This window comes from Dryobates pubescens, chromosome Z (assembly GCF_014839835.1).
Source record: "Dryobates pubescens isolate bDryPub1 chromosome Z, bDryPub1.pri, whole genome shotgun sequence".
NCBI classification, from domain to species: domain Eukaryota; kingdom Metazoa; phylum Chordata; class Aves; order Piciformes; family Picidae; genus Dryobates; species Dryobates pubescens.
Window position 1 is genome coordinate 58,224,715 of NC_071657.1, and position 25,718 is coordinate 58,250,432.

At 39.3% G+C, this 25,718-nt stretch overlaps 1 protein-coding gene across 1 annotated transcript in view; it reads right to left on the reverse strand.

The window, feature by feature from the left end:
- Positions 1–881: 881 nt before the first annotated feature.
- Positions 882–25,718, reverse strand: part of FAM169A (family with sequence similarity 169 member A) — a 38,049-nt gene continuing 13,212 nt past the window's right edge. Inside the window, exons 2-14 of the mRNA XM_054178875.1 lie at positions 18,847–18,984; positions 14,852–14,951; positions 13,750–13,835; positions 12,645–12,816; positions 10,605–10,784; positions 9,500–9,613; positions 9,449–9,465; positions 9,180–9,287; positions 8,205–8,258; positions 7,581–7,717; positions 5,051–5,207; positions 3,994–4,197; positions 882–3,253 (exon numbers count right to left, since the gene is read on the reverse strand). Of these exons, the coding sequence (XP_054034850.1) occupies positions 2,711–3,253; positions 3,994–4,197; positions 5,051–5,207; positions 7,581–7,717; positions 8,205–8,258; positions 9,180–9,287; positions 9,449–9,465; positions 9,500–9,613; positions 10,605–10,784; positions 12,645–12,816; positions 13,750–13,835; positions 14,852–14,951; positions 18,847–18,981 (2,007 nt within the window). The 5' untranslated portion in view covers positions 18,982–18,984 and the 3' untranslated portion in view covers positions 882–2,710. The remainder of the gene's footprint in view (positions 3,254–3,993; positions 4,198–5,050; positions 5,208–7,580; positions 7,718–8,204; positions 8,259–9,179; positions 9,288–9,448; positions 9,466–9,499; positions 9,614–10,604; positions 10,785–12,644; positions 12,817–13,749; positions 13,836–14,851; positions 14,952–18,846; positions 18,985–25,718) is intronic.

Sequence of the window (25,718 nt, forward strand, 5' to 3'; positions counted from 1 at the left end):
GAACTTCTCCATCTTGATAACCTCCCACTAGGTACCTGTACACAAGGCAAGATCCTCTCCCACTTCCCCTTCTCCAGGCTGAAGAATTGCAGCTCTCTCCAATCCCTCAAGCATCTTCATGACCAGGTCAAGTTTCAGATCTGCAACTCTGGAGTGGAAGTCAAGCTAGCAGCTTTTGTATTCGTTTCCTAACTTTGCTTACTTTGTCTGATAGAGGCTGTGCTTCTAGATATACCAATTCCTCTCCTCTTAGAGGCTATTCTGCTAGTTTACCACATTGCCTCATCTAGACTTAACTTACTATGCTTTCTACTTCTTTGGGCAGTGACAAGTGGTTTTAAACCATGAAATGGTCACAAGCCTGTAAGCTTGGAAGGAGACCACTTTGTCAAAACAGATAAGCCACCACCTAATTTCTTGTGCAGTAAAAGGTAAAGTAACAAGCAACATGAATGGAACGCTTCTCTACAGCTGTCTCAAGAAGATTGCTACCTTTTGTGACTGGTGGGTTGAACAGAGTTACTGCACTTCAGATATTTTAATGTCCACACTATGGCATTTCTAGCTGGCTTTTCCTCAGCAAAATGTGTTAACAACTGCAAAGTTTACATCATCTTGCAGAGTCAGTATGAACAGCAGAATGCATGCTGTAACATTCAGCATAACCTGTGCTAGAGGCTTCTTTAATAAAAGTCTCAGCAACAGGCTACGTACAGGAAATTGTTTCAACTGAGAAATGATTTCTCAGTTAACTATTTTTGAAAGCTCCTTGGTAAGAGACAGACTGTAGAATGATGCCAGTTCTAGAATGAACTGGACTACTTTAAAATCCATCTCACGTATAGCACAAAGGACTCCATATATGAAAAACACACCAAAAATAATCACAAAATAGAAGTTTAATTACTACTTCAAAACATTTTGAAAGCAGCCAAGACAGTACCAAAAAACCCCGAGAAACCTAACACAGTAACAAGACTGAAGTACAATATTTTAGGATAGCAAGACATATCTCATTTATAAACAGGGTATCATTAGTTTATAAAACATCTAACACTACATTTGTGGAAAAAAAAATCTATAAGTATATCCCCTTGTAGTAAGATTTTAGAATGGTCACTTAAAGCAGAGAAGCTGAAACATAGGCTCATTTGTTGCTATATTTAACTGAGTAGCATTGATGACACTGTAAATGATAGTCTGATTACTGACATCTACAAATGAAATGGCAGAGAAAAGCAACAAAGCAAAGTCAGACATGATTTTCAAATAAGTTAAAAGCACTTTTGAAATAAGCCATGTACACAGCTTCATGTAGAGAGCTATGAAACACTGATAACAGCAAACAAGGGTTTGGCATGAAATGGAAATGGACCAAAACAGGATGGAGGGGAAGCAAAGCAGCTCCTGGTAGTAATTAACAAGCAGTACAAGACATACATTGCAACAAATGCTGGATTCAAATACAAACCCATCTGCCGTTTGAGTGCAAGACTGAAGTCACAAATTAATGTTCTTGAAATTCTATTCCTAGGCTAAATGAATCTCAAAAATAACACTGCTTGCCTTCGTTGTATGCATGTATAGCCACAGCCTGTGGTAATAGTATTTGGTACAAACTTGTATAAAGTTGATGTTTCAATCATTGGTTGCTGGTGCAGTAAGAGCTTAAAAATCCTTTTAAGAGTTTGGTGGTAATAAGAGACTCTCCCAAAAAAGCTGTCCAAGCCTGAAACCCCGATGGTTTTGTCAAGGCAAAACTCTTCAGCCAATACAGTTGTCATCTATGTTGCCTTGCATGAATGTAACAAGAGGTACTGACTATTCCAACGGGACACTCAAGACAGGAACAAAAAATATCATTGGAAGTCAGTATTTTGATTTTTGCTACTCTGTGCTGACTGCCAGATGACTGATGCCAAAGTCCTTAAAGAAATAAACATCACCCTTCAGTACTGCTGTGAACAAAATTAGAACAATGTCCAGTTTTCAAGACTGCACTGCTTATCACAATTGCCAATTGCACCCCAGCTGCCTGTATTCTGCATGTAACAGTCTTGTCACCAGTTACTATCTCAGGTACCCTAGATTTACAGTCTACCCTAGGCTGTACTTAGAGATGTGAATTAAGTTCAGTATCTAAACCTGACTCCCTGAAAGGAGATCAGAAAGCTGACTGTTCTCAGTAGACATCAAGAGCAATCTAATCTAATAATCTTGTCATATTTATGGACTCAGTATGCAAATATCTTAAAAGATACTGACTGAAATCAGTTCCGACTTAGCCATGAAAAGTAAAAGCCCAATGAATGACATTGCCTTCTCACAAACACTTTTTTCCAGTCTCACAGGGAATAACATCCATAACCATACATACCGAAACTCCACCTAGAAGTAATTGAAATAACTGGACTCACTTTTCATAAGCCAAAGAATCCAGAACTTTCTGCAAGTGGGTGTATGATTATCAAGTGAAGCATTCAGCAGATTAATCCTTAGTAAAGATTGCTTTAAAAATGGAAGAGAAGTCAAGTGTTCTGTATAGAAGCCCCCTCAAGAAAACCTGAAGAAAGGTGGTTAACCCTAAGAGGAAGTCCAACCCAGAAGTTTGAACACGTGTCCCGTATCCCATATGGTTTAATTACACACTAGTGTTCTGCACAAAATAACTTTCTTATAAATAGATTAATTAACAATCAGTATTGCATTGTTAAGATGGCTTTCCTTTTTTCTTAGGTGGACCTTTGTAGCCTTTGGCCTTTCTTCGCAAGTTTCTCCGATCCACAATGGGTACCTCAATTTCCGCTTCCTCAGAGCTGCTGTCAGCAGCCCTCTCCATTGCTGTCTGCGTGTACTGATCCATGTACTCTGCAGACTCCTCTGAGTGCTCTTCCAACTGGTTCTTCTGCCCTTCCTGTCCAGAAGGCTGTTGAAAAGAAACACCCGCGACTTCAACCATTGTCAAAGAGCTCTGACTTAAGGCACCAGGGGGCTCCTGGGAGTTGTACCCTGCTTCCTCATTTTGGTCTTCTAATGATGAAGCTGTTTTGGGTGATACGTTTTCTGAAGCAGATTCTTCTACTTCAATTCCCGTAGACTTGGGCAGATCATTGTCAGAGAGCTCTTCCTTCGACGCCAAAGCAGCTGCACTTTCAGTAGTGCTCTTTTTGGATTCTTGCTGTTCTTCAGTGCCCTCCTTCTCCACTGACTTACCTTCTTCAGTCACCACTTCCGAATCATTTGCGTTTAAAACCTATAGCGGGAGGGGAAGGGTGCCAAAACAACCATAGGGACAATTAAGTGAAGACTGAAGAGGATGAATAACTCCTCCCCCTGGCTATCAAACTCATGATATTCTGGCATTCAGCAGTTTTTGATACTGTATGTCCAGGCAACAAACAGTTCTTCCCCCCTTTCCATACAAGACTTTTATGAATTGCATTTGATACCTGGAGTCGCTCTCCTATTTCCAGTTATTCAGAGTAGTTTTTATTTAGGTTATAAACATTCTGAAATTAACCCCAGGGGATGAAAAAAACCTTGTGGTTTTTTTAATTCTATTTTAGACACGCACTGTTATTTTGCAAGCATACAACAATCTATTTTTGCACTATAAACATTAAAAACCCCAGTAAGGTCTATGCTCCGGACAGGTATTTTACCACTCATTCATTTTTTATGCACTTCATCAGGGCAGAATTAGTAGACAAACAAGGAGGTGGCTTTCACTCGCATCCAAGCAGTATTTTAGTAAGAATGAGCTGTTTCATTCCTGCCAAGGCAAACTGGTGCAGCATTACCTTATACACACCTGCCCTGCTTCTGCATATGACAACAGACACGTTAGTATATTCTCTTAATGGATTTACATCATTGCTTATCCCAAGAGTTTCCTGTGAAATTCTACTTTCTACCTGTTACTTAATAGAAAAAAACCACACAGTATGTATACTCTGAAGGCAAGATGACTCCACATTTTGTTTCAGTTCTCACCTTCTCTGAGACAGTGTCTTCTGAAGGTTTTGCCTTAGACTCGAGGATTTTTGGTAAAAACAGCATCAAGGGTTTTTCTGGATTCTCAAGTTGCAATTTTGATTCACCACTTAGAACTTCATTTGCTGTTTCCACTTCATCTGTAAGCACGGTCTTACCAGTGTCCTCTATCACCTCACCATTAAAAGGTTCTGACGGAGTTTCCTGGAAGATTACATTAGTAAGTCAAAATTATGCCCAGCTATTTTCCCCCAGCACGAGTGGGTGTATATCTGTGATCTAACTTTGCAGCTTCAAGTGAGAAACAGGTAGTTCAGGTACCCAGAAATGTGTATTAAGAAGGCAGACTGTAGTGCAGAGTAGCAAACTTAATCAGCGTTACTAGCTTGGTTTTGTCATCTGCACTAAATGTCTGACCATAGTTTACATGGTTAGGAGCCAAGCTATGCAGTTTTTGTGCAGTTCACAAAGCATACAGGATGCAGTCATTCCAATGTTTCAAAAGAGTAAGATTCACTTTCTCAATAAGAACATAAAACCCTGGAGAAGGTCTTTAGGCACAAAGAGAACTCACAGATTTAAACTCCACCAGTTAACAAGCTGTAGTTAAAAGCTGGATTGAAAAATCAAAGAGGCAGCCTTTAGGTGAAGAAGCAGAAAGAGCCAGCAGTAGTCACTATAACATAGCAGTTACTGGCCTCTTCAAAGAAACCTATCTTTTAAAAACTTAAGAGATACTGGATCAGATCTTGACCATACGCCAGGCCTCCAGAATATTTGAGCAGAAGTCAAGAAAGAAAATTGGGTTGGTAGGCAAGCTAGACATTCACCTTATTGAAGACCCTATGAACTCTCTTATCCCAAGTACATCCAAAGGAATATTCCTCACAAGTAGTTCTATGTTAACCATAACTTCTTAGATACACTACTCAACAAAACATTGCTATGAAAATCAAACAGTTGATAGCCACATGGGTCAAGGCAGCAAGGACCAAGGTTATAAAAGAAACTAACGGCATTCCAAACGTATCTGCTATTGCCACCACATCCAGCTCACCTCCTTCTCACTTCCTTTCTCAGAAGATGGTACAGGTGGCTCCGCTTCAGGTACAGACTGACTCTCATTTGCAACAAGCATTTTCTCATCCTCCAGAGAAGAGCTCTCCTCAGGTACTTCTTCTATGGCCTCTAAGGCTGGAGCACGAAATTCCAGCCTGCAGCAGGTATTAAGATACATCCTTTACTCTTAGAGTAACACATACATTTGGTCATCTAAGCAGGGAAATTCTTTCATGACAAATTATAAGCGCTCTATCATAAGCTGGCCACAATAAGAATACTGAAAACTAAACACATCTAAAATGGCTAACTCCTCTCTAGGAAAAAAACAGCAACTAGGAAAAACTGTTTTGGCAATTATAAAATGCAGACATCCATCTCACTTGCATTTTGTGGCAATGAAAGTAAAAAATGGGTTATTTTAAATTTAGAACGCAGTAATCTGTTGCATATTTACAAGTCACAAAGGGGTGAGGAAAAGTAACTTCCTCCACCCGGGCTATAGAAACAGTTCACAAGTATGGAGTTACAAAAGCAAATCTGTTTGTGGCATCATTAAATGTATCTATATAACGAAGACCACAACTGGAAAAGAATTGAAGGCAGTAAATGCACCGTGCCTGAAGAAGACTCAGTCAAGTAGAAATTAAATTAACAAACAGGTGAAGATGAAGCTCTGATGCCCCTGAGAGGTAGCAACAATCTCAAACGTTTAGTTTATAGAACCACAGAACATACTGGGTTGGACAAGACCTCTTGAGGTCATCTAGTCTAATCCCCCTGCAGTAAGCAGGGACATCACCACATAGATCAGGTTGCTCAGAGCCCCATCAGGTCTGACTTTGAATGTCTCCAGCAATAGGGCCTCCACCACCTCCCCTGGCCACCTGTTGCAATGTTCCACCATCCTGAGAGTAACAAACTTCTTCCTAATGCCCATCACTAGTTTAAAACCATTGCTCCTAGTGCTACAAGCCCTTCTAAATAGTCCCTTCCCCAACTTTCTTGTAGGACCCCTTGAACTGCAAGTACGGGATACAAGCACAGAAGAGTACATGCAATAGATTTGCAGAAGGCTGCCTCAAGATCTCATAGCAAAGGTACTATTGGAAGGTTTTACCCAGATGCCAGGCTTGAGATGAAGGCACACCCTAGCAGAAGGTCCCTGATAGAAGACCCTGCTGCACTTGTTAATGTTCATGGAAGGACGGAACCAAGCTGATATCCTGTCCTGTTGACAAGAGGATTCCCCTTAGCTCTGCTCACAAAACCCATGGTGTGCATCTTGTTGAAAGGAGCAGTGGGACCTTGCTGTCTTCCATTTTGCAAGGCCCCAAAGTACTGCTACTCGGTAACAGGCTAGTACCCTCACAGCAATTAGAAAGCACCAACAGTAACAGGGCAAATAATTTCTCAATCTGTGGCAGCAGTAAACCATGTCATTTAGCCTGACTGAACCAGCTTGGGGTAACACAAGGACAGCGCAGAACAGCAGTGCTCTCTCTCTGTAGCCCCACAGTTCAAACACAAAAATCAGGCTGTATCTATCTGGTTGACCTCCGCTTCTTGTGGAAAAAACCCATCTGAACAACAATATGATAAAATGAAACAACCCATTTGTTCAAAAGAAACCTAATGGAACAAGTTTGAGAGATTTCCTAGAAATCATCAGGTTATCTTCAGTGCTTCAAAAGAGGTTTTTTGGGATTGCACTGAGCTTTTTGGAAGAGAATGAGAGAGGAAGAGAGGCGTGTAAGAAGAGAGGGGCAGTGTGTGTCTATGTGCATACACATGCTCACACACAAGAAAGGGAGGAAGGAGCAATTAATTTTCTAATTTTAAATAGCTACAGCTCCAATTCCTGGGAAGCCAGTGCAAATTAATACTTCAGGCCCTGTCTTGTATGAATTGTTATGACATGCAAGGGGTACAGTTCTTCACATCCCCATCTGACAATTACTAAACAAAACAGCATCCTTGAAGTGGAGACAACTCTATTTTCAAAATGTTACCTTTGGATATAATGTTCTTAAATTAGAATCTAGCTAAGCAAAGTGCTGTACTTTGAAGATAGGTGGATCCATATAACTCTTCTCTTATTAAGTGACAAGCAGTAGCTAGCTCCCAAACTAAAGGGTCAGACTATTTTACTGCAATATGCCAGCATAACAAAGAATCAGAAAAGACACCTCTCCAGTTATATTGTTGCAAGACAGTGTGCAGTACGAGGACCAATGTTTTACACTCATGCTGACTAAGTTATAGCAGAACATCCACAGCCCTGACTATTTTCTTACTATTATTTCCAGTATCTGCTGAGCTTTAAGAGATGCTATATTTTGCTGCAGTCCCTCTTCAGGTGATGTCTCAATTTTCCTTCTAAAAATCAGGCTTGATTTTTAGTAATTTTGAAATCAAACAAGTAGGAAGAAAGAAGAAATACCAGGCAGCACACTATGAGGCACTGATATAGTCTGTGACAGGCCCAACAAGAAAACAACACATTAGTAAAATACAGGCTCCTTTACCTGCTTTTTGACCCAGGAAGACTTCTTCCCTCATCTCTGTAGAAAGTCTCACATGGATATTCCTGGGTTTTTCCAGTCCTGGCACGTTTGAAATGACTGAATCGCATCCAAGAGGCAGCTGGACTTACAACAGGGTCGTTGGGTAAAAAAAACAAACAAACCGACATAGACACACATGAGACTAAAATAGATGCATTGAACAAGTACAGTTTAAGATCCACGTATGATTGCCCCCTCCACCATGTCACTAAAGAACCTGAGTGAACATAAACTGTACCTGAATACGGCGCCCAGTTTGAGCACAGGCACTTGTACCTCACTGCGGCGCCCGGTCTGAGCACAGGCGCGTGTACCTCACTGCGGCGCCCGGCCTGAGCACGGGTGTGTACCTCACTGCGGCGCCCGGCCTGAGCACGGGTGTGTACCTCTTTACCAAAATTTAAAAATAAAAATAAAATATTATCCAAAGTTCTCTAAAAGGCTTCAGTCAGCCTCAGCACTTTAGAGAAGGGCATGTTTTTATATACTTTGCCATGAATACACTCAGGGTGAAAGCAGTCAAAGAGCCTGAGAACCTATTAATTCACAGCAATGACTATACTGATAACCAAGCTTTAACTTACCTTGAGAAGTGCTTGCCTGGGGAGCTACTGATTGCTTAGCTTTTTGAGAATCAGTCTGTGAAAGTACAGCAAAGATCATGTTATTCCAACACCTCTGAATGACTGAAGTATGTTTGTTTCCTTATCTGTGGCTACATTTTTCTAAAGCACTAAATGGCCAATGCCAATGGCATCCTGGCCTGGATCAGGAACAGTTTGGTTTGGGAAAGATTGTTTTTCTCAGCTGGGAAGAGGGACAGTTGACTTATTTTGAATCTTAAATTTAGATACTAATAGTTGGGAACACCTCTTCAGCCCTTATGTCCTATTAATTAAAGCATCAGCTTCTGTGGAAGTATGGTCAATAGTACAGACAGTCCTGAATTACACAAATTCACGTTTCAATGTATTTGGAGCTACGAGCTACCCTCAAGCACCTTGTGTGGCCTCAGAACACAAATGAGAAGGAATACTATGAACTTGTTCCTCCAAGACACAAATGTGCACAAACACATACGTATGGAGCTGAAATCTGGTTGATATTTCAAATACATCAAAAAGATGCTTCAGTTCTTCTGAACACAAATTCAACACTTATACTTCCATAATCATTCTCTCCCCGCTTACAATGACACTGCTCAACAGCCTTTCTAGAGAGTTTGGTATCTAAGTCAAATGAAATACTCTCCCTTTTCTAATCTGCTGGCAAACAGCTCAAGTTGTAGACCCTGAGGGCTGTGGCACAGACCTATACATTCACAGGGACAACCTACCCACGTCTCTGAATAAAAGGTGCTTTAAACCCCAGCTCAGTCATGGGTGTTACATTAGTGAGAAGTGTAAGGTCCACTCAAAAAGTAACAAAAGCATTTCTATTTTGTATATAGTGCACGCTTGAGCCAATTTAATTGTCGTGACATAGGCAGAAAGCATCTCCCAGACCCCGTCTTCTAGAAAGTTAAAAAGCCGTCAGAGCTACTTAGCCTTGGGGACGCACGTTTTGTGCTGCTTCTAGCTCGACATTCTGTCTGCTGGTTCCAGCTACAGCTGCAGACTGCTGAGAATCATCCACTGCTTGTCCACTCCCAGTTTTGTCTTCTGAAGCCTCTGTTGCAAGATTTAAAGAGAAGGAAAAAACTCAAACCAACCAAAAAACAGGGAAATGGTTACTAGCTTTAGATAACATTTGACCATTCTAAACATGATCTCAGGACAAATTAAAAAAATCATCTTTCTGCGAGTTTCCACAGGCAGTGTTAACAGCACTTCTGTTATACTAACTTCTAAAGTGTCAGAAGACAATGAAAGCACATGTACCTTGTTTTTTCAACAGATAGTGAATAGATTTCCTCTGATACCAACGTCCTGCTCCTTCCACTTCCCACAAACGGTTACAATCCTCAGGATACTTCTTAATATATTGCTTACAAACTGAGTAAGGAGAAAAAAGAACACAAACCACTGTACTGTATGTACATGCACAATATACTTGAATGGACCTTTAAAGTTTATGTGAAACCAAAACCAATTTGCAATTATCCATCATATACAAAAGCCACCAGCAAAAGAACTGTTCGACAAATAGTAGACTCTGCAATAAGCATGATGTTGCTTTATTCTACTGATGCTTCTCAACAAATCCTTTCTTTGGGATCAAATACTTTCTATAACTATCTTAAACTACAAGCAAAAATGGATGGGATTTTCTTCTTTAAGCATCCACTTGAGTTATATAGCTTTGCTTCTCACTGTCCCCATCAATCGCAAGCCCCAGCCCAGGACGGAAAGGCTCATAGGCAGAGGACAGTCAAGGGATTTTGGTCACCCCACGCTATTATAGGTTCTTGTGAAAAGCTTTGGGAATGTGACTGTGTTACCATTGGCAAGAGGTGCTCCCCTAGCTGAGAAAGAGAATCTGGGAGGAACACACCACAGCACACTGTGGTTTTCCTTGTGTGACTCTGGGGAAGACATGAGTAAGAGGGATGGAAAGCCCACTTCAGTCCTGGCTGCCCAAGTCTGTGAATTACAAGGACATTCTTCCCTGAAGAATGCTGCCTCCGTTTGCAGTACAAAGTCACTCCGAAAGATTAGACAAGCTGATACTGCTTCTGATGCTCCTTAAGGGACTCCCAAAGCATCTGCACAAGATGCAAATGATTCCAGTCACAATTAGAGGGGCCCTGCCTCCAAAGACATGGAGAAGAGGGACAACTGGGCTTATTGGACTGTATGCAACCAATGGCTTCAAAAGCTGAAGGGGTGGAACTCAACTGTATTTCTGGTCTGACAGCTAGATATGGTGGAATCTGAGCACTGGAATGCTCTAATCAGGAATTACATCAGCATCTTAAATTAGGACTTTTCACCCTTCCCTGAGAAGCAGAATATTCAATACAGAAAAACAAATAAAAGAGCTTGCCTCCGAACATGAAGGCCGACAGTGGGTATCGTACGCCAAGGCTTTTTTCATTAAATGAATCCACAAAGTCTTTCAACATGAGTAGTCCAGAGCCTTTGTCACGATATTGCTTTCTTACAAAGAATGAGTCTAGCACTGTCACATAATAATTCTCATTAAGAGGAGCATAAAAAGTACTTCCTGAAATAGGAGAGGAAAAAAATACACATCAGTACTTGAGCACTGACATGCTGCAGCACAGATGTTAGCATTATTGAAATACTTTTAATTTATAAAAATTATGCCAAAGTCATAAAAAGTTCAAACTAATTTAGAATGTTCATTAAAAATAATTGTTATCAACCATTTATCAGCTTTGGGCAATCTTCATAAAATTGCCACGATACATGAATAGATATGTTAGAAATAGACATTACATAAACAGATACACTAAGACATGTGGACATGGTGCTCAGGGACGTGGTTTAGTGGTGGTGGTTTAGCAGTATTGTGGGATTCTGAGCCCTAAGAGACTGGTTGGATTTGATGATCTCAAAGGTCTCCTCCAACTCTAACAGTTCCATGATTCTATGAAAGTCTGTAGTACCAGAAAGGAATAGGATAGAGGAAAGGCTCAATCTAACAACACACTGTGCAATTCCAGAAGGAAAAGTATACTAAAAATCAAGCTGAAATAGGGAGGAGAGAAAAGGAGAAAACAAAATCCTTAAATTGCAGTTGTGTAGATTCCATCACTCCGCAGGATAAATATGAAGACTACAATTCAGCTCTTGTTTAAAAAAAGAAACAAACATTCTGAATTGTAAAATAAAAATCTACAAAAATCCTAGAACACTTGACACTGGAATCCTCACAAACAAAACATTAAAGATGAAACAGATTGTCAAAGCACACAGGTACTTCAGTGTCAGAGGATTCAAAGCATAGCTATAAACTCAGTGGTTTCAAAAAGATGCTATAAAATGGCATTAAGATAGACCATCAACTATCCAAATCCATTTTCAGAGTCATTTTGAGAGTTGGTGTAATCTATGCTCAGAAGTTGCCTTCTCTTCTAAAAAGACCCAGGAGGAACATACAGCTCTCTATATAACATAGGTTTTGCAGCCCTTTACTTTTGGAGACAGTAAACACACTTTTCCATTTTTCAAGCACGGAAAATGTGGGCAGAGGTTACATTACTTAGGTACCTTTTAGGACAACAATCAAGCTTCCCCAGTTTTAACTAGTTATCTATTTCCAATGCTGTCTTTCTCCATGGAGACTACTCATTTGGAGAATATAGCACACAAACACAGACAAAATATTGTTAATGCCTAGAAATATCAGCCTTCAGTGTTTGCTAACTCAATGTAAATAATGAAGTCATGAGAAGGATTCAAATATTGGTATTATACAAAGTGCTATCAGTGTGCTAAACAGTCTACCAGAACACTAAATTTTATTCAGCAACAAACAAAAAGCACTGTAATTTCCTTATAGTTACTTTGGAATTTAGTATGTTTTAGAAAGAAAACCAGAAAATCTGTAACACAAATTAACAAAGGTGTGAAAGGGAACTGTTTTTATCACCACCAGACGTAGCTGTATCACATACCTGTAACCAAAGTTTATGCTGTCACGCTATAAAATGTTTAACTTATAATGAGACCTTATTCTACAATAATTTCAGATAAAAAAAGATTTCTGTGTTCTGGAGCTAGGTCCAAAAAAAATTTTAAAGAATTGAAAACCCACCAAGAACGGTTCAATCCAACTATCAATAGCTCTATGGAAAAAAGAAATGTGCTTTTGAGGACACTTCATCTCTACAGTTTAAAATACCTTTTGTAGAATATGAAGAAACCTGAAAACTTTTAGGTTGGTAGAGCATAACCATTTAAGCTAGGAATTTTAACAGCAATCTGACCTCTTACATTTTCAGGAAAACACCAACTCAGTAGGGCCTGCAAGAGTTAAAGTCTACGAAACACAATATTCCTAAAAGTTCCCTATCTACCCACCACTACCCTGCCAAACCCCACAACAGTTGCATTTTACCTTTAGGTTTAACAGAATAGAACCCAACAGCTTCTCCTCCTTCCCACAAAATCTTAGCATAGGCATTGCTAGTATGACAGAGAAATGGAGTCTCATCTTCTTCTATTTCTTGCTTTCGATAGATAATCCGATTGAGAACATAGAGGACAATCCTCTCTCCAATAGAGTTTACCTGAGGAAACAAAGAATATTTCAGAGGAGTTGTCATGCTAATTAATATTCATACATTAGGGACCTTATTTTTCAAAGCTGTCAGTTAAAACCACTCCAGAGTCAAAAGCAGCAGTAAGTGCTAAAGCAGGACAGAGATCAGAGTTCGAGGGCAAAGAAACGCTTGGAAGCCATAGCAACAGGTTAAGTAAAACGCTACCAGAGGAAGATGGTATTTCATTACTTCAGTGTTACTCATAATCCAACGGCTAAAAGCTGAAAGCAGTGCTAGGAGAGGGGCAGTGGGAGAAAGTTTTGATTTTAAATCTGGGGTTTAAGAAACATTCACCAAACAATAGCAATACAGCAGCCTCAGACTTCCCAGCTAGCAGGTAAATTGGAGTCCTAAAAAGGGTTCCTCCTGAACGGAAGTTGTAGTGAGGCTGCTATTGGTCTCTTCTCCCAAGTTACTAGCAATAGGACAAGAGGAAACGCAGATACCAGGCAACTTAACTTTCCTCAAGCCTCATGTACTTCAAGTGAAAGCCACCAGCCCCAACACACCTCTGTCAAACAGGTTTTCCAACACAGATTTCAGCTTACTAGCCTCCTGTTTAGATAATAAATAGTGCTATCCTACAATGCACCACTCTGTTTCAAGACAACCAGACATACAGTGTTCTAAAGAGCAAAGAAAAAAGAACTAACATCTAAATGGCTTACACATGAAGCTACTGTATGAGGGTCACCCTAGTTCTAGACACTGTCTTCATTACAAGTTGCCTTCCCTCCAGTACCTATTCTTCTATTCCCACTGACATTATCTTTGACTTGAGACAGCCAACTCATTTCTGAAATGAAAACATGTAGTATCTCACAGAATAGCTACTTGCCACTACTTACCATTATCCTGAAGGGTAAGAATAATTGCTAAGTGAATATTTCAGCACTTTACCTGACAAATCCCTTGTCTAGTGGGGACAGATGTTCTCACAATTTCATCTATTGACCACCACTTGTCAGCAAGATACAGGGCTGCAGCTTGAAAGAAGTAGAAATAAAAAGTTAGCGAATGTTTCTTTCAGAATGGGAAGAATAACTAAAGCTGAAAAGTCAACTAGGAACAACACTGTGGTTATCAGGTTAAGCATCTTCTAATTGGTACTACATTAAGGCAGCTCTTACTATCCTTGCACAACACATGTTGTGCTATACACCCCATCATATGCAATGTTCTCTAGCCCAAAACTTGTTCAAAAGCTAAGAATGATAAAACAAAGTGTAGTTTTTTTGCATGGTATGACACATAGGAACAGTTTCTCAGACATAAGCACTATCCTTCATCATTGTGCTCTAGCACATGTTTCCATTAATAACTGGGCCTGCCAAAAGGAGTCTTATTCATACAGGTATTTCAGTTTGGGGTTGCTAATGGAAATTGATGATATACAAGTTTTAGGGGAGTCAGATAAATATAGAAAGACTGATGGCCATGTGCCTAGCAATCAGGAAGCATTTGATCTATGGGCATTTGTGGCAAACTTGGCATTAAATGAAAAAAGAAGGAAACAGAGAACTCAAAGGGAATGAAGAAAAAGAGGGGAGAAAATTCCCAAACAGGGATACATCATCTTATTCAGAGCTATGTTAGGATCTAAAGCTAATGACAAGTTTACAGTTGACGGTCTTTATTAACAGTGACTGATAAGCATCTAAATTCATGGGCAAATTAATGCATTCAATTAATTCCCTCTGGAGAGACATGTACATGAAGAGATCAGCAGATATACATCATACTTGGATTTAGACAAGCATCATGTTATTTTACTAGATAGCTTCCCAATTCAGTGGGACTGGTTCTACTCTGATTAGCATGCAAAGCTCTATCTCTTGTGTATATGAATCCACAAGAAACAGTATGAAAACAAGAACACAGTGAACAAATGCAAAAGTGGCAAAGTTAAGAGTTACACTAGCATGGAAAAAGCAAGAGCCTTTTTATAAGTATTTGCTACATTAAAAACAGCAACACAGAAATTTAAATCTTAAAATGGAACCTGTGACGAAGTCCTGTGGTGAAAACAAAGCAAGAACTTTGTATGACTGATCTTCGCCATAAAGGGGAACGAAGCCCACAGACGACAGTTTAATAGGAACCTGAAACAAAAGTGTACAATACTTCAATAGTCTTGCTAAAGCAGCTTTAGTTCAATATTCTGAGACTGTTTAGCAGGGTAAGCAAGATGAATGTCAAAACCAGAGTACTTAACTGTAAGGAGAAGCACTGGACCTTGTCTTCCTAAAGACAGACTACATTAGAAGTTCTAGTAGATTTAGCTACAGTAATTTATACTGTTACAGCTCATTGTTATAAACAGTTTCCATTTATATGTACAACTGAAGTAAGCTGTGCAGAGAGGGAGTAGTATATTCACCTTAACCATCTCAGCTATGCAAACTGTCAAAGCCAACTAAAGAATGAAGCAGACGGTCAGACACAAAAACAAAGTGGCACAGAACAAACAGGGCTCCCATTAACAAACAGCAGTGTGCTGTGGTGGGAAGGTTGGATTCAAAAGTGTTTTCTTCCCTTGAATTGTGCACATTTTAGAAATGCCAAAGTTATCCACAGGATTTCCCCTCAGGACCAGTCAAATCAATCCACCTTTCAGGACTTCACTACCTTTGCAGAAGTGTATTTTGATATTTAAATTCACGTGTTTCCAGTAATTGGTACATAAAAACTAGATGTTTGATTTAACATCCTTATTTGTGGCATTTAGGCATACAGCACCTGCAGAAATGCACAGAAGTACTCAAGACTGCTTCTGCCAGGGAATCTTGAAGCAGCAGCCATTTGTTCCCACAGAATCCTCTTAGCCTCACTTACTTTTCATTAAAGCTATATATCATAGCTTTTTGGGGTACTAGTTCAAACAGAAATGTTCATCTAGTCAGAACCAACACTGATCAACTTTCATTACACACAGAGTAAACATTTTAAACAAAAGGGTCACAGTAAGCCTCTGCAAGAGCTCCGAACAACAGCAGAGAATCTCTATCAGAAAGAGCACAACTAGACATATACAGTCCAGGAGGCTCCCACAGAACATTGACTTTGACATAAGTGGTGGAAGAGCCAACAAGGAGGAATGTCCTGCTGAATCTTGCACTAGCAAACAAAGATGCTCTGATTTGGGATGTGAAAGCTAGTGGCAGCTTTGGCTGCAGTGACCGTAAGATGCTGGAGTTCAGGATCCTGCATGGAAGAAGCAGGGCAATAAATCACATTAGAACCCTGGATTTAGCAGAGCAAACTTTGCCTCCTCCGAGACTTGTTTGATGAAATGCCATGGATTAGGGCTTTAGAAGATAACAGGATCTAAGCGAGATGGTTAGTATTCAAGAACCACTTCCCCCAAGTTCAAGATCAGTGAATCCCCATGACTAAGAAATAAAGGAGGCAGGAAACCTGCATGGATAAGCAAGGAGCTCCTGGAGGAAAAGAGAATTTAAAAAGTCCCAAACTCAGATGGAGGAATGGAGTTTACAGAACATGGAAAAAGGGACTGGCCACTACGGAGGAATACAGGAACACTGCCACAGTATGTGCAGACAACAGGAAAAGCCAAGGCCCTCTTGCAAGTAAATTGGCAACGAATGTCAAAGACAACAAGAAGGACTTCAAGTGACGGCAAAAGGAATCCCAGACCCTGGAGGTAAGAGTGAAAGACTGGAGGAAGGAAGACTTGTCTTTGGTTGAAGAGGGTTGTGTTACAGATCAAGACAAACTGGATAGCCACAAATCCACAGGCTGTGATGGGATACAGCCACAAGCACTGACACAGCTGGCTACAGTTATTGCTAAATCACTAACATTTTGTTAAAATCATGGAGAACAGGAGAGGTGCCTGAGGACTGGAGGGAAACCAGGGTCATTTCAGTCTTCAAAAAGGGCAAGGAGAACCAAGGAAACTACAGGATAATCAGCCTCACCCTCCATCCCTGTAAAGGTGATGGAACACTTCATTTTGGAGCTCATCTCTAAACATAGAGAAAGAGAAAGTTATCATGAATACTAAACAGATTCACAGAAGGGAAAATTGTGTTCAACCCATTTGATAGCCTCCTATGATGGTAAATGAAGTGAGTGCAGCCGATGTTGTCTACTTTGACTTTAGCAAGGTTTATGATACTCTCTCATAACATCCTCCCAGGAAAACTAACGGACTTTGGATTAGACGAGTAGACAGTGAGGTGGACTGAGGACTGGCTCAGAATTGTGAGCAGCACTGCAGGGTCCTGTTGGAGACCTGTAGTTAGCAAGGTTCCTTGGGAGTCAGTACTGGCTCCAGTCTTGTTCAACATTTTAATCAACAGTGAAGCAATAGAGCATACACTCAGCAAGTCTGCCAAGGGTACAAAACTGGGGGGAATGACTGATATGGCTAAAAGACTGTGCTGCCATTCAGCAGGACATGAACAAGCTGAAGAACTGGATGGAGGGGAACCTAAGGAAATTCATCAAGGGCAAGTGGAGGGTCCTACATCTGGGGAGGAATAACCCCCTGCAGCAGTAAGGGTTAGGATTTTGCCTTCCAGAAAGTGATCTGCAGAGAAGGACCTGGGAGTTCTGGTGGATAACAAGTTCACAATGAGCCAGCAATATGCCCTCATAACCAAAAAGGGCAGTGGTATCCTGGGCACACTAACAATGTGGCCAGCAGGTCAAGGGAGTTTCTCCTCTCCTTATTCTCTGACCTAGTGAAGCTCCATTTGGAGTAATGTTTCTAGTTCTGGACTCACCAGCTCAACAGACAAGGAACTACTGGAGAGCGTCCAGTGGAGAGTTACAAAGATGAGAAGACTGGAGCATCTCTTATGAGGAAAGGCTGAGAGACCTGGCAAAGACTGAAATGAGATCTTTTCAAGGCTTATAAATATCTCAAGGATGGGTGTCAAGAGGCTGAAGCCAGACCCTTTTCAGTGGTGCCCAGTGACAGGACACGAGTTATCAGCTGAACATAAGGCAAAACTTCTTTACTATAAAGGTGACAGAGCACTAGAACAGGCTGCCTAGGAACATTGTGAAGTCTTTTCTGGAGGCACTTTAAAACCTGCCTGAACATTCATTCATACCTACTTTGGGTAAACCTCCTTTAGCAATGGGATTGGACTAGATTATTCCCAGTGTGATAGTTACAGGCTGCAAATTCTCTAGCTGAATAGTTGAGTGTAAAAAAGAAAACAAGACAGATAATTCTAAACAAATTTCATTGGTCAGATGAGTGGGATGTAGTTTTACGATCTTACATTTTTGTCTGTCTCACTCCATCTCTTTCTGCTGGCATGCTGGCTGCTTTACTGAAGCACTCTTATCAGCAAAAGTAGAGATAAGCATTACTAGCTTTCTAATGATGCTTCTGAACTAGCTGAAATTCCCCTAACATCTCTCCTTTTCTCTCTTCTTCTAATTAACCAGAGGAAAAAGGGAGGGAAGAGGTTGGGAGGGATTGGGGCAGAATCCTCCTGCCCTGTGCTGTCTTTTTTTTTACAAATACTTGTATAATATTGTAAATAGTATATATTTTTGTACATATTCATTGCATCCCATTATTGCTTGTAAAATACAGCTTTCCATTTCACTTCCAAGACTGCATTCAGCTGAGCTTTTGTTTGATGTGGGTGGGTTAAACAATCACATTGCACCCAGACCTCCCTTTCAACCCTTAACATGCCACTGTTTCAGATAAGAATCACTGAAACTTGGTCAAGTGTTGAATCCAACAATGAAGTCCATAGGAGTGAGGTACAAAAATAGCCAGTGAGCTTCAGTAAGTCATGAACCTACAGAACGTAGTTACTGATGCCCAGATTTAAACCCAATTTAAAAAATAAAATAGTAGACCTTAGCACAAACAGGAACTCAGGAGATACAAAAGCTTTGCTAAAATAATTATGCAATTAAATACTTATGGACTGGGTATAGCAAGTCTTTTACATCTACGAGTATATTGAGAAAAGTGGGACTAAATAATTTGATGGATCTTACTTGGGTTTGGTTTGGCAGGGGAAAGAATTCAGGACTGTCTGGATTCCCACGCAAAAGTTCAGCCATACACCTCCGTCCTGAGGTCTCCAAATCCTCATGAGTGCAGTTGTTCAATATATCCACAGGAAATGGCATCCTCTTGAGAAATCAATAATGTTATTACTGTAGGTAGTTAAATATGATGCAGTTTCACACATTCCTACTAATCATGTAACTAAGGCTGCTGAACACCCACCTTCTGCTGCTCTCTAGTTCTCTATATCCAAGTCAGAAAGAAGTGCTCCAGACACTTAATTAGGGTGCTGCCTATTAACACCCAAGGCTGTAAAACATACAACCCAAATCTGTGCTATGATGTAAAAAAAAAAAAAAGGATTTAGCATATAGGTTCCCTAGGTCCAAACACAGATTACCAACATAAAATCACTGAGCTTGCAGCACATGTACAATAGACCACATGCTGTCTTGAGGTGACATGCTCAGCTATCTCCGAGACACAGATTAAGCAGCAAATGCCCAGTCAAGTAAAACATAAGCAGCCCAAATAATAACAAGAAAAGGCTTTATTCTGGAGACTTTGCATCTGAATCTCTGACAAAACCAAACAGAGCTCTCAACAACTGGACACTCCGTGTGCCTACCAGCTGGCTGGAGATTCTCCAAGCTGGTTAAAAACAAGAGCCTACAGCAGACTGAACAGTTACTTCAAAAGAAGTAACAAGACAAACTAAAGCACTTAAGACCAACCACAACAGCAGCAGAACCTTGAAAGCTCTTAAAGGTTCAAATCGTCATTGCCAAAGTGATGTCAAATTAAGGTGAACAAGAGCTCCTGGAATACACTGTAGGGTCCTCACCTACATTCCATTTTAAAAGTTATAGACAGAGGAGACACAAACTCCATTAACTCAATCTCACAAGCACGAGCTTCTACAAGTTCAGGAGAACCTGTTCTGAAGGAACACAGGGATCTTTTCATCTGTGTCAATCATCTCCCAGGAGCTCACCCAGCTCTCAAAACCAAAGCTTTTCATTGGGGATTTACAATTCCCAGTCTACACTACAGAGTGCCTATTTTTTAATAATAATTAAAAAAAAAAAAAGTTTAAATCCTAGTCTTTAGCAATTTCCTTCATTCTCTAGTGCCTTTCCTTCAATCCACCATTTAGTGTGCCACTGACATGTAAATAAAAAAATAAAATTAAAAAAAGCTTTGGTTTGAACTATCCAGCAGCAATTACAGAGTCTGCATTTGAAAAGCCTTAGCAGCAAGAATTCACTACTATTCACTTGCCTAAATAGATGAGGGATTTATTGATAAAGAATGTTGTTCAGATGAGGCATTTTTTTCCTACAAAGGGATTTTTTCCATTAAAACTGAAAAACAAACTTGGACATGACTTTGTTGTCATTTACAACTGCTGAATACAATTTAAAACTGCTGATGACAACACTGGATGCTATTATTTAGACATACACACACACTGCCCACAGCAATTTCCTTTCAAATCCCACTCAACTCTTCCCCTTAACTGTTATTTGGATTGTCCCTTGACTTCTCTTCCAGTCTCTCACATTCTTCCTGATACTGCTCACTGCCCCTTTCAGATGCTTAGTTGCATCTTTTAATTCTCCACCTGTTTCTTCCCACCTTCTGGGGTGCTGGCCTTGATACAAGGGCAGAAGCTGGCAAGAGACACCTTACACCAGCCAACAGAGTTTGTTCCTCCTGTTCAAAAGAAGGGCCTCCAAGAGCCAAAAAGGTGAGGCAAGCATGCTTTTCAATGCCACAGCAATAAACACCAGCACACAGCAGTCAGAAGAGCTGCTGACAGAGAAGGAGATTCATCCAACAATGGTCTCCTCTTCTCTAGCATTTAAGGGTTTACCCACCCATAATAGAGCTCTGAAATAGCTTGATGTTGCAGGACAAACCTAATGAGAGCTTCAGTGTGAGATTGCATTTCACTGCTTGTGTAAGAGGGAGCCTTTAGCAGCCAGTTAGCTGCAACAGGCCAGGTAAAATCTGTTTAAAGGAGTAGAGACACATGAAAACCACCAAATTTAACTTTTGATATGCTAGCAGAAAGGGAAAACCCCCTTCTGCTATCAAAGAAATACCTAAGCACTTGGAAAACTGACAGTAAGAGACAAATAGAACTAAGCTTCTGTTATTACATGATAAACAAGACAAGCTACAAATGAAAGCCTCTAGGTAGTAATTCCTGACATTTTTTTGAAGAAGAATAATGCAGGAAACAAAGTAGAAAACATGCAATAAGAATTCAGTAGATTATCTGAATTCTAGCCACTACACCACTGTAAAAATACAAACAACCATATCTTTGCTTATAAGACCAAAACCTGTTTTCTGCTAATTAAATTCAATGGATCACCCTAAAAATAATTTTAATGAATCCTTTGTTTAGTTGCTAGCACTTTCACTTAGCATACTTTGATTTTATCTACCCTCAACTTAGTCACTCTTGACTTTATCGTGTATCATTTACAAAGAATTGTATACAGAAAAAACAAACCAAACAAAAAAATCAATACACAGCAATCCCCGAGACTGAGCCAAAGGAAATGTACTTAGTATCCCTGCACCACCTATCATTTGTACCATGCAGTAGATTAAACATATAAAGCAACAACCTCTGAAACACGTCTGCTATGACTCAGTCTTGATGAGATCAGAAATACTTCACAACATAAATTCACATTACTCCTGAAGAAAACAGTAATTATACAGAAAGTTATCAAATTACATCAGAAGTATTAAACAAGTGATGAAAGGAGAAAGTCTCATGTTAATCTATAGCAAAACAGAGAAATTGTTCAACAGTTCAAAATGCAAACATTTTCATTTTGGAAGGCAAAATAACCTACTGAAGACAAACAAAATGACTTTCAATAGTAATAAATTAATGTATTTTTCCCTAACACAACCATTTTGTCAGTGTCCTTAAAGTAAAAATACAGACAGCCCTACATCTAGCCAGTCTCAAGTAATGCAAGAGAAACTGGAGATAGCTAGCTTATCAGTTTTGACAAAAGCATTACACAATTCTCTCAGCAGAAGCAGCAGGAACAGCCACAGAGGTCTCTGCCACACAGTCCCTCATGCCCCTTTCTGTTGATCTAAGCCTCCACGAGCTGCGTAACTCTAAAGCTGTCAGGTCAAATCCTTGTCATGCATTGCAGCACTGGTCTGCTCATGTAGTGCCACTCCAGTTGGTTAGCAAACAGTCTGGTTAACTCTAGCCTTCAGCAATCAAACTCATCACAAAAGCTTGTACAAAAGGCATATTAGAAGTGTGTTGTTTGAAAGCACAAATAGTTGGTTTTTTTTAATAAGCAATTTAGGCTTTTCACATTTCAAGTGAAAGGAAGTAAATCTTACACTTTTCATAACCAGGTAATTTCACATAACAGTATCAGCAGTCATTTGTAATAAATTCACATTGCTTTAATATGGAATTGTATGACTTTCCCCTTTATAAACATTATACAAGCTCCTATGCAAGGAGTGGCACGTTCTTTTTCAGGAACAGCTGCAGTACTAGAGGGTAACAGGAATCAATTCAAGGAACCTCAACAAAAAAACATTTAACAGGATGAGTGAACGTGTTCCTGTGCAACCAAGGCACTTCCTCATTCACAAAAAAAATTTTCTTTATTACTCTAAGCACTAAGTACTTTTCTTTAAAAAAAGCAGAATAAGTGGGCAATGATGTAAATTGATTTAATTAAGAACGATAGCTGTAGCTGCAACTCCTATTTAACCTCAGATGTGAATGAAGAAGAAATGCACAGAACACATAGCTTCTAGCTCTCAAACTTCATCAGGAACTGAGGTATCTGTTCATCCCCTTGGAGACCCTCAATACCAAATGCCATGAAACAGCAGAAAGATAAACCAAAAGCTCTACTGGTTCTTATAGAATGACAGAGGGCTTAAATACAGTTTAAATCTAGTTTTCGCTGCCTTTATCTTAAGTGAACTTAAGCCTAAGTGGCGAGGCTGCCAGCCAAGGATTTAGAGGAATTGGGATGAATTTCCAGCTCTAGCACAGACTTCATGTGAGCACAGACACCCCACTCAATCTGCCTGAACTCCTCATCCACAAAATGCAAATCATCATCTCAGTGAAACCAGAATGACAAATACCAAGATCATGAAATACCTACCTGTCAAGTTTTGATTCAATTCATATTCAGGGACTGGAAGTCAAAAGCTATTTACGCAGCACTATTTAAATGCACGTTTACTTAAAAATATCACTACAAGAAGGACCTTTCAACATAAAACAAATGGGACAGATAAACATGCCTGGTATTATATGTATGTGAAAAACTAAACCAATGGCTAGACAGCAGCTGAACAACCTTCTGATTTAAATTTGCATTTACAGTAAGTAATTGTAATTGGGGTTTGTAGTTTGTTTGCTTAGGCTTTGTTTAGTTGGTGTTTTTTTTTCCCATTACAATCTGAAGTTTAAAGAACAGACACTGCGGTACTCAAGTTATAACCTGAAAAACTTTTCTGTAAACCCAGGACAACTAATCCAGCCCCGGACTGCAGAATATAAGAGGTCCAGTACTTAAATGAAGTATTGGCCTGCTTTGACAAGTACACCACAGCTTTAATCTACTTAAGCAAGCGCTCAAGTACTGGATCACAGGACTCCAAGGACTGCCACACATTCCTTAAAAATATAACATTATTGTAATCTTATTATATCTTAAAAATATAATACTACCATAATCTCTCAGACCAGCAAACAGTTACACTTGGGATAGCACCAGGAGATGAGTGCATCGCCATATATACACTAGCTGCTGATGTTCCAGAGACAACCAAGCTGCATCCACAACCAGATCTCATGATGCACCAAACCAGTGATTTTCTTCTCAGTCTGAGCAGCATGAAGATAATTTCCTTTTGCTGTGTTCATTTCTTGCCTTGCAGTGTCTTACTGCTGGTTTGGTGAAAGGTATGAAACTACATAAATTGGGAGAATAAATACTTTTTTTTAAGTAGTATTTTTACGCTTCTAGCTTCAACGACCAATAAAACCAAAACCATCCCATCTGACATTTCTAATATTGACATTGCTAGTATTCTACTAATATTAACAAATTATATAAATATTACTTTGCTTAAATTGCCACTTGTCACAAAAAAGTTACTGTTGCTCTTGTATCCTCTTTATTCAACACAAAATACTTCATATTTGGAGGGGTTCTTAAATGTTTGTTCTTAATTCCAAGAAACATCTGTTATGCAAATACATCCTGAAACATTTTTAAAAAAAAAACAACAAAAACACAGGTTGTTCATGCTTTTCCAATGTAAAAAAAGTCCATTTTAAACCTATGCTAAGATAATTATAATTTAATTATGTATAGAGTGCACCCATCTGACTTACTAATTTTAAAGTAGACAAAAACCTGTCCTATAATTATCAATTTAGGCCACTACTGTAGCAAAGCTTTTGTGTTTATTTTAAAACCCTTAATTTTAATTTGTGTTATCTGTGAACTGTGGGAAGAGGAAGATATCTTAGGAAGTATTTTTAAGAACTGCAGTGTAGAATTTCTTGAAAACCATACAGGCTGGAAGAAGCAACAATACACTACTTGATCCACCACATTTAAGACAACTCAAACTCTAATTCAAATAACTGTATATTTAAAAGTAGGTTTTCTAGGGTGGCTAGAAAAAGTTTGATTTGTCTATTCAAAAGTGGCCTTCAAACTATTATCCACATTATAGTAATAAATCATATAAATACTACTTCCTGCAGCATGTGTTTTTTTCAAATTTTCAGACAACACAGAAATGTGAATCTTCAATACAAACGTGTGTAAACTCATAAATTTGTTTTGGTTTAGAATATTAGGGTCTTTTTTTGTAAGGAAAGAAGTCTTCATTTTTTTTCAGAGAGGGGAGAGTTGCGGTTGTGGGGGGTGGGCAGTGGGGTGTCTGGTTGGTTGGGTATTTCCGGTTTGGGATTTTGGGGGTTAGGTTTTGGTTTCCTTTTTTGTGGAGTTATTTTTAAAAAAACAAACGTGTACACACACACACCTCCCATACCCCTGAACCTCCAAACACCAAATAACATAAATGCCATAAATACCATCCACACACACTATATGAAATCTCCAACAGAAAGTTCTTAAGGAACAGTGTTCCAGAAATCTTTGTCAACACCCACCAAGAACTGTGGATTAATATGTCAACTGCATTACTGGTAATCTGCTTGAAGCAGCTTATGTAGCTCTGGTTTCCTATCAGAGACACAAATCAAAACTGTTGATTTGAACACAAATTAAAAAAAAATTTTAAAAAAATCAGTCTTTTCCTTTGTTGAGTAACCACCACAGTTTAACTTTCCTGTATAACAGAATTACAAAATCTATACAAGTGATCCAGTTACGCAGTCCTGATACAAAGTAAGTGCAGCAGAATCAGCAAGAATTATGGTCAACATGTCCCTCACAAACAAGGCATAAATAAGTCCTCCACATTAAAAGAAAAATGAATTAAATTAGGAAAGAAAAATGGCAAAATTTATGTTAAATTCATTAAAACAAACAGTCTTAAAAATAGTATCCAAGTTCATTCTACTACCCAGGATGTTCTATCATGCAATTAAAAAAAAACACCCAAAAACCTAATATTCGATAGTTCTAAAAGACTAAGCTCAACCAAAACACACTAACATAAATCTAGATACTCTTAAAGTTTAACTAATACACTGGAAAGTATTTGTAATCAACTGGTGGTTAATACAAACTCTGCTAAGAATGACAAAATCATACGGTTTTAATGAAAACAGGACAGAAAATTTACTAGTTATCAAAAC